Source organism: Micromys minutus (assembly GCF_963924665.1).
Source record: "Micromys minutus genome assembly, chromosome: 16".
NCBI classification, from domain to species: Eukaryota; Metazoa; Chordata; class Mammalia; order Rodentia; family Muridae; genus Micromys; species Micromys minutus.
In genome coordinates this window covers 33,408,474-33,417,085 of record NC_137985.1, presented here as the reverse complement: position 1 = coordinate 33,417,085, position 8,612 = coordinate 33,408,474, and the positions used below count along the sequence as shown (strand labels likewise).

At 37.7% G+C, this 8,612-nt stretch overlaps 1 protein-coding gene across 1 annotated transcript; it reads right to left on the bottom strand.

Annotated features, from left to right (window-relative positions):
* Nucleotides 1-647: 647 nt before the first annotated feature.
* On the bottom strand, nt 648-1,592 carry LOC308431205 (putative olfactory receptor 10D4; the record flags this gene model as incomplete). Its single annotated transcript, XM_080930568.1, has 1 exon — nt 648-1,592. One exon carries the CDS (start codon nt 1,590-1,592, stop codon nt 648-650), a length of 945 nt encoding a protein of 314 aa, XP_080786694.1.
* Between the last annotated feature and the right edge of the window lie 7,020 nt (nt 1,593-8,612).

Below are 8,612 nucleotides of genomic sequence, written 5' to 3'. Positions count from 1 at the left end.
TTCTGCAGCTGTGAGAAAACTTTACAAACCAAAGTGGATAGTGAGCACCTGATAAGCAATAATTCAGGTTTGTGCCTTCCAAGGGGTAAAATTCAAGCACAAGAAGCAGTTAAAATTCAGAAGATGTGCACAAGGAACAAGTTTGAATTCTTGAAAGACTGTATGTGAAAGGCTCAACTTAATTTAGTTTTCATTAGTTTGAATTCTTGAGTTTTTCTAAGAAATCTAGAGTCTACTTTCTCCATTTACAATAAATATAAGATTCTGAGATAGTGAATTGGAGAGAATAAATGATTTTGTGAGCCCCTTTAGAATCAGATAACTGACAAATTTTGAGAAATAGTGGTGATTAGAGAGAATCCACACAGCATCTGTGTAGACGCTTCATTACATGATAGGAAACAGTAGAGGGTGGACCTGGGGGAGAATAATAATCTGCAGTGTAAGAAAAGATTAAATTTAAAAAATAAAATAGAAATACACACAAAAGATAAAATAGAGGATTATAAAATAAATATGTACCATCAAATGGTAAAATAAAGGGGTAAATTTGATTTAATATGCCCTGGAAGCTTTAAGTGCCATGTGTCCTGTGAAATAAGTCATAGACTCAAATTAAACTGTATCAGACACTATTCATTAAACACTTAGACATTTTCATTTCCTTCTAGGCTGAGGCATCTCTTAAGAAATACATGCCTGAGGGCTGCTTTCACTTCCTTATTCCTCAGGCTGTAGATCAGTGGGTTGATGGTGGGTGTCACAAGATTATGCAAAATCTGAATAACTGCACTAAGCAGTGGGCTGGGATTGGGCTGCAGGTAGATGATGATGACTGGTCCATAGACACAGATGATGGCTGTGAGGTGGGCACTGCAGGTGGAGAACGCTCTCTGCCTGCCTTCTGTTGAGCGGATTTTTGAGATGGAGATCCCGATTCGAGTGTAGGACACAACAATGAGAAAGAAACAAATGAGAGATAAAAGACCAACATTTGTGAAACCTACCGTCTGTGCTAAAGAGGAGTCTTCACAAGCCAGAAGTAAAACAGCAGGCATATCACAGAAGTAATAACTCACCTCACTGGGGCCACAGTAGGGCAACCGGAAAGTGAGGGAAGTTAGGATAGTGGCGTGCACACAGCCGCTCATCCAGGTCCCTGTGGCCAAGACACAGCACACTCTGTGGTTCATGATGATCGTGTATCTCAAAGGAAAGCATATGGCAACAAAGCGATCATAGGCCATCACTGTGTACAGGAAGCACAATGTGCAACCCAGACAATGATAGAAGAAGTGTTGTACAACACATCCCTGGAAGGAGATCCCTCCACCCCGTCCTGAGAGATACGACAACATCTTTGGAGCTGTAGTCGAACAAAAGCACAAGTCAAAGATGGAAAGGTTGCCCAAAAAAAAGTACATGGGAGTGTGGAGTTTTGGGGAGGTAGTGATTGCAGTAAGAATAAGAAAATTTCCCAGCAGGGCACAGGAATACAATGTTGAGAACAGGAAGAGCAAGACATTCTCCAGGCCCTCTGTATCAGGGATGCCCAGCAAGGTGAATTCTGTGACCATAGTGTGGTTTGTCATGTTTATGGATGAATCAGCTCCTGAGAGTCTGTGGAAAGAAATTCTTGGTAAAATTTACTGTGTGTGTGAATTAGCAGACTTTAAATCACAGGGATGAAGATAAAGGCACTTATATTTACAGAAAGATGTTCTAAATAGAATTGCTTTTCCTGATGATGTGATCTATTTTTGTAGTTAGGTTTCTAATTGGAGCCAATGCTTTTTAAAATTTTTCCCAGAAGATAATTTCTATGAGCAATTGTAGATGGTGTCCATCAAATCTCACCCCAAAAGCAACTTCCAATGATAGTGTCCTCTCTCACTTCTTTATTAAAATGATTTGATTCCATTATCCCAGATGTTTCATTGTGGTTCTAGAATGAACACAAAAGACTCTGAAATGAGTAGCAAAAAAGGAGGAGGCAAGGGTTGGTTGGGATTAGAATAAGGAAGAGTTGGGTGTGAGCATTATCAGGATATATCATTCACAGGTGGTAAATTGTCCAAGAACAAATTTAGTCAATGAATAATTATTTTTCCAATCACATTAGCAAACAGCTTCTAGTACTGAGGCTAATGAGAACCAGAAACCACAGTGTTTAGAACAAATTTACAACAGCAAAGAATATACATTGCAATTTTAAGCTCTAAATGTGAGCCTTGCTTAAACTGGAAGTTCAGTGAATTCACTAAAGTTTTGTTACTCAACAGCATTAACATGTGCTCTCTCCTCTTTGGAGAAAGAAGGATTTGTGATTGTATGGGGGTTTTCCTGAGGCTTGTATGAAGGAAAATTGAGAGTGACAGTGAATGAAGTCTCTATAAGCACTTCTTACATAACAGGATTATTTTATATTCTATAACTGTCACTTTCTTCTTTCATAAACATATGCTATGCATACCATATATACACAAATGACCACACAGATAGGGGAGGGGAAGAGAGACAGACAGAGAGAGAGAGAGAGAGAGAGAGAGAGAGAGAGAGAGAGAGAGAGGAGAAGAGAGAAACAGAGACAGAGACAGAGAGAGACAGAGGAGAGACACACAGAGAAAATATCACTAATTGTATTTTGCATCGTGTTATAATTTTAAAGGAAATTTGTTACATATGTCTTTGAAGATAAATGGAAGGATGTATAGAACTTCATAAAGGCAATCTCAAAAGTACTTTATTAAACAACTATATGAAAAGAACAAAGCATAAACAACAAACTTTAATCAATAAATCATTTGTATTCAAAACATATAAAGTATAACTGCCCATAACAAAGACTGCATCCACCTTCTTAGTTTCCTTTGTGAATATAAGAATGTGCCATTAACATTTCTATTCTTGATTATGATCATTTTTAGTTTTTATCTTTTGTAAATTTCTTATATATTTTTGTATTTATTTCAGTTTTCAATACAGTACAGCCCTTAAATTATATATTATCTCTTAAAGTTTATTGCCTAAATGTTTACCCACCTCCTTCACTGTTATACCCTTAGTAAATGAGAGACTGAACACGCAGATAAAGGGTAAGGATGCATTTAGGTACTTACTGAGACAACAGAAGGCCCAAGATGATGGCCCTATTGAGTATTGTCTTCCTTATTCCCTCCAGGAGATTTGAGGAGACTTAGTGTCCTTTAATCTGTTTGCAGAACTGAGAATTCTTCCTCTACATAACTCTTCAGTGGAATGGCTTGTGTGTAAGTGCTTTTGTTCCCTGGCAGCAAGTCCCTGTTTGGTTCTAGGACCTGCAATAAGTTGCAACAAAGAAGACATGAAATAATTGTGATCTTCCTTTGGGCATTAATCCCAAGAGGGAGGATATTATTGAAAAATAGCATCTCATTACTCATTGGCTTAATTATGTTGTGGTGGGGGAGGTTATTTTCATACTCCAGTGAATGCTTTTATGGACTAAGCTGTTCAAAAATGTTCACTTGAAACTTCTAAAAGGTCTCTTGGATACTTAAACTGTTATTAAAGAATATAAAATCTGGCAGTTCTGAAATTCTATTTGCCACATACTGACCTATATGCTGAGGTAGGGTTCTCTAAAGAGGGGAGAAGTCCTGTCTGTAGAGTTAATCAGAAGATGTGTGGGGGAAAGTCAAAGCAGCTTCCCATCAGAGGCATTGGGATGGACTCTGTGCATGATGGAAAGAGCTCAGAATGCTCAAAGAATTTAATCTCTGGCCAGAAAGTCAAAGACCCTATTTTCAGTTCATAAGGAATATTAAGAGTAGGATCACAAATTTAGTCTTATGGAGTGTTGTCACAATTCTGCCAGAGTGAGAGATGATATTTTAGTTCAACCTGGGGAAATTGGTAGCACATGGTCTCAAAATAATTTGAAAGGCTTTTATTTTTGTTTTCATCTTTTCTTGCTATAACAAAATTCAAAAAATTGGTTATGTTGTAAAACTAATGTATTTCTTTAGCTAACATACCTGGAGGTCAGGATAAGTGCAAAATTTAAAAGCCACAGATAAAAATGATAAGAACACTGCCCAACTCATTTTATGAAGCCACAATTATACTCATACCTAAACCACACAAAGACCTTACAAAGAGAAATCTTCAGACCAATTTCCCTCATGAAAACATGTAAAAATACTTAATAAAATTCATGCACACCTAATCCAAGAACACATCAAAACAATCATTCACATGATCAAGTAGGCTTTATACCAGGGATGCAGGGATAATTAAACATGTGAGAATCCATCAACATAATCCACCATATAAACAATCTCAAAAATAAAAAAACCCACATGATCATCTCACTAGATACTGAGAAAGCATTTGACAAAATTTAAAACTCCTTTATGTTAAAAGTTTTGAAAAGGTCAGGAATTCAAGAACCATATCTAAATATATTAAACTGGTAGCTAACATCAAACTAAATCCAGAGAAACTTGAACCAATCCCACTAAAATCAGGAACTAGAAAAGACTGTCCACTCTACCCCTACCAATTAAATATAGTACTGAAAGTTCTGGCCAGAGGAATTAGAAAACAACAAGAAGTCAAAAGGATACAAATTTAAAGGAAGAGGTCAAAATATCACTATTTGCAGATGATGTGATAGTATACTTAAGTGAGCCCCAGAATTTTACTAGAGAACATTTAATTCTGATAAACAACATCAGCAAAGTGGCTGGATATAAAATTAACTCAAACAAATCAGTAGTCTTACTCTATTCAAAAGCATACTGAGAAAGAAATTAGGGAAAAAATACCCTTTACCATCGTCACAAATAATATAAAATACCTTGGTGTTACCCTAAGTAAGTGAAATATCTGTATGGTAAGAACTTCAAATCTCTGAAGAAGAAAAAAGAAGAAGATCTCAGAAGGTAGAAAGATCTCCCATGCTCATGGCTTGGAAGGATCAAAATTGTAAAAATTGCCATCTTTCCAAAAGCAATGTACAGATTGAATGCAATCCCCATCAAAATTCTGACTAAATCCATCTTAGAGTTGGAAAGAGCAATTAGCAAATTCATCTGGAATAACAAAAACAATGAGGATAGTGAAATCTATTCTTGACAATAAAAGAACTTCTGAGGGAACCACCATGCCTGACCTCAAGCAATATTACAAAGCAACTGTGATAAAATCTGCAAAGTATTTGACAAAGATAGGCAGGTAGATCAATGGAATAAAATTGAAGACCAAGAAATGAACCCACAACAACTATGGTCACTTGAGCTTTGACAAAGTAGCTAAAAATATTAAATGAAAAAAGGATAGCCTCTTCAAGAAATAGAGTTGGTTCAACTGGCAGTCAGCATGCAGAAGAATGCAAATTTATCCTTTCTTGTCCTTTTGTACAAAGCTCAAGTGCAAGTGAATCAAAGACCTCCACATAAAACCAGATACACTGAAACTATTAGAAGAGAAAGTGGGGAAAACCTTAAAACACATAGGCACAGGGGGAATTTTTCTTAACAGAACAAAAATGGTTTATGGACTAAGAGCAAGGATCCACAAATGAGATCTCATGAAGTTGCAAAGTTTTTGTAAGGCTAAGGACACACTCTCAAGAAATGGCAGCCAACAGATTGGGAAAGGATCTTTATGAATCGTACATCTGATAGGGGGCTAATATACAATGTGTACAAAGAACCCAATAAATTAAACTCTAGAGAATCAAACAATCCTATTAAAGATGAGGTACAGAACTAAACAAAGAATTCTCAACAGAGAAATACTGAATGGCCTAGAAGAGCCTAAGAAAATGCTCAACATGCTTAGTTTACAGAGAAATGAAAATCAAAACAACTCTGAGATTCCACCTAACATCAGTCAGAATAGCTAAGATCAAAAACTCAGGTGACAGCAGATGTGGCAAGGATGTGGAGAAAGAGGAACACCTTTCCACTGTCCGTGGCACTGTAAGGTGGTACAATTACTCTGGAAATCAGTCTGGTGGTTTTTCACAAAATTGAACACAGTACTACCCGAAGACACAGCTATTCCACTCCTATGCATATACCACAAAGATATTCCAACTTATAACAAGGACACATGCTCCACCATATTCAGAACAGCCTTATTTATAATAGTCAGAAGCTGAAAGAACCAGATGTCCTTCAGTAGCTGAATGGATACAGAAATCGTGGTACACTTACACAATGGAGTACTACTCATCTAGTAGAAACAGTGACTTCATGAAATTCCTAGGCAAATGGATGGAACTAGAGACTATCACCTGAGTGAGCTAACCTAGTCATAAAAGAACATACATGGTATGCACTCACTGATAAAAGGATACTATCCCCGAAAGCTCTGAGTACCCAAGAAACAATTCACAGACTTTAAAGTTCAAAAAGAAGGAAGGCCAAAATGAGGATGCCTTGGTACTTCTTAGTAGAGAGAACAAAACACTCCCAGGAGACAATAGAAGGTGAAATAAAGGAACAGGGATTGAAGTAAAGACCATTCAGAGGCTGCCTCACCTGATGTGGTAGAAGGGGATAACATTTCATATGTAAATACAGAGTGTATCTAATATAAGAAAAGAAAAGAAAATGATACCATGAAATTTGTGTGTAACAATAAACACACCAGCTACTTGTTCCTAATCATCTATTCTTTCAAAAGGAAATTGTTTTCATTTTCAGTTTTGCTAAAAGTATGACAATGAAGTTTGGTGGGATAAACAGTTTAACAAACTAAGAGATGATAATTAGGATATTTCTAGAATGGATAGTAAGGTTTTCCCCTGAAGTGTGAGATGGATTAACTGTTTGGCTATGAAAGGGGAGTGCTTAAGTAGACAACAGTAGCACTAAGGCAGACAGTGAGATGCAGGATTAGGAGCTGCTATGACTTCTTGGAACTGTGTCTGTAACTTGGGAGCTTGATATATTGTGATGGAAATATATAACCAGTATATGGGTGACATGGTTATGATTAAGTATATGACCACCATACACAAGAAGCATGGAAAGGACCGTGTCTAGTTCCAAAAGTATAATCTGGTGTTCAATTTTAATCAGATGATCCTGGAGAGATGCGGTGTACTTGGAAATATTCCCAGAAGTGACCCTTGGCAAGTCATTTTGGAAAAATAAAAAAATAAAAAAACACCTGCGATCTCAGCCAGTAACCATATCAGTGTTAATGAGGTTGGCGTCATCTTTATTGCCTTTAGTATGGTGTGAAATAGCATGTGAGCTTCACCACGATCGATCTATCTGTTCTCATTCACTACTGACACTAGAAAGCTAACACTCAGGGAAAAGATATTCAGTTGTGATCTCCAGTGCGATACAGTCCCTAGACATAATGAAATAAATATACAAAATCTTAACATTTTTTAACCCTACTTCTGTCTTTTCTAATGACTCCAAACATGGGAACGCATGCTTAGAATGCTGTACCATATGCTGTCTTAAACAATTAGGAGACTCGAATGATGGACATCTTCAAAGGCATCTACTGAGGCAAAAACTAGTAGATGATGCCTCAGGCTACCTGACAATGGAACTAGTGATATCTGGGTACTTTATGAAGAAGGCACTGAGCAACCCACCAGAGCAGCTCCTCCTCCTGGATATGGCCAGCAAAGAGATATTGAATACATCTGCGGTGGTCAAATGAAATTCACAAAAGCTACCATTGTAGTCCTAGAAACATTCATGGGGAGTACAAAGGTCATTCTTTCCAAAAGGTTTTACTCCAGAGGCCAATAGAGTGCAGAATTGAGATGAGAGCCAAGTGAGAGAATTGGCAAAATATGATGGCAAGACAGAAATGGCCTTGAGGTGGGCACAATAGGTGGAGAGAGCTTACTGCCTGCACTCTGCTAACAATTCTCAGGATGTCAATTCCAATATGTGCATAAGAGACACAAACAGAAGAGGAGCATCAGAGCCAAAACATCAACATTGATGGAACAAACCTTCTCTGTCCGTTAGCTATCAGCACAAGTCAGGTCTAGCATTGCAGGAATGTAAACAGGAGCCTAGCATGGCTGCCTTCCCAGAAGTCCAACAAGCATCTGGAAGAGTCAGATTCAGATACTTACACCCAATCAATGGACAGAAGCTGGGAACCCCTCTGGGTGAAAGTTTGGAAGACGCTGAGGAGGAAGATAACCCCAAAGGAAGAGCAGAAGTCTCAACTATCCTGGACCCCAGAGATATCTCAGACACTGAGTCACCAACCAGGCAGCATATACCAGCTGATATGAGGCCCCTGCATATAAAGAAGAGGACTGCCTGGTCTGGCCTAAGTGAGAGAAGGTGCACTAAACCCTTGTAAAAGCTTGAGTTCCCAGGGAGTCTGGAAGTCTGGTGGGGTAGATGAGAGTGGGGATAGGGAAATCCTCTTAGGATTTGGGAGAGAAAGAATGTGATGAGGAACTGTCAGAGGGCAGACCAGGAGGGGATAACAACTGGACTGTTAAAAGGAATTAAATAACAATAATAATAATAATAATAATAATAATAATAATAATAATAATAAATGTGCAGAAATGTTACAGAGATGGTGCATATGATTTGACCCAAAGCAAATAAACTGAAAAGTTTAAA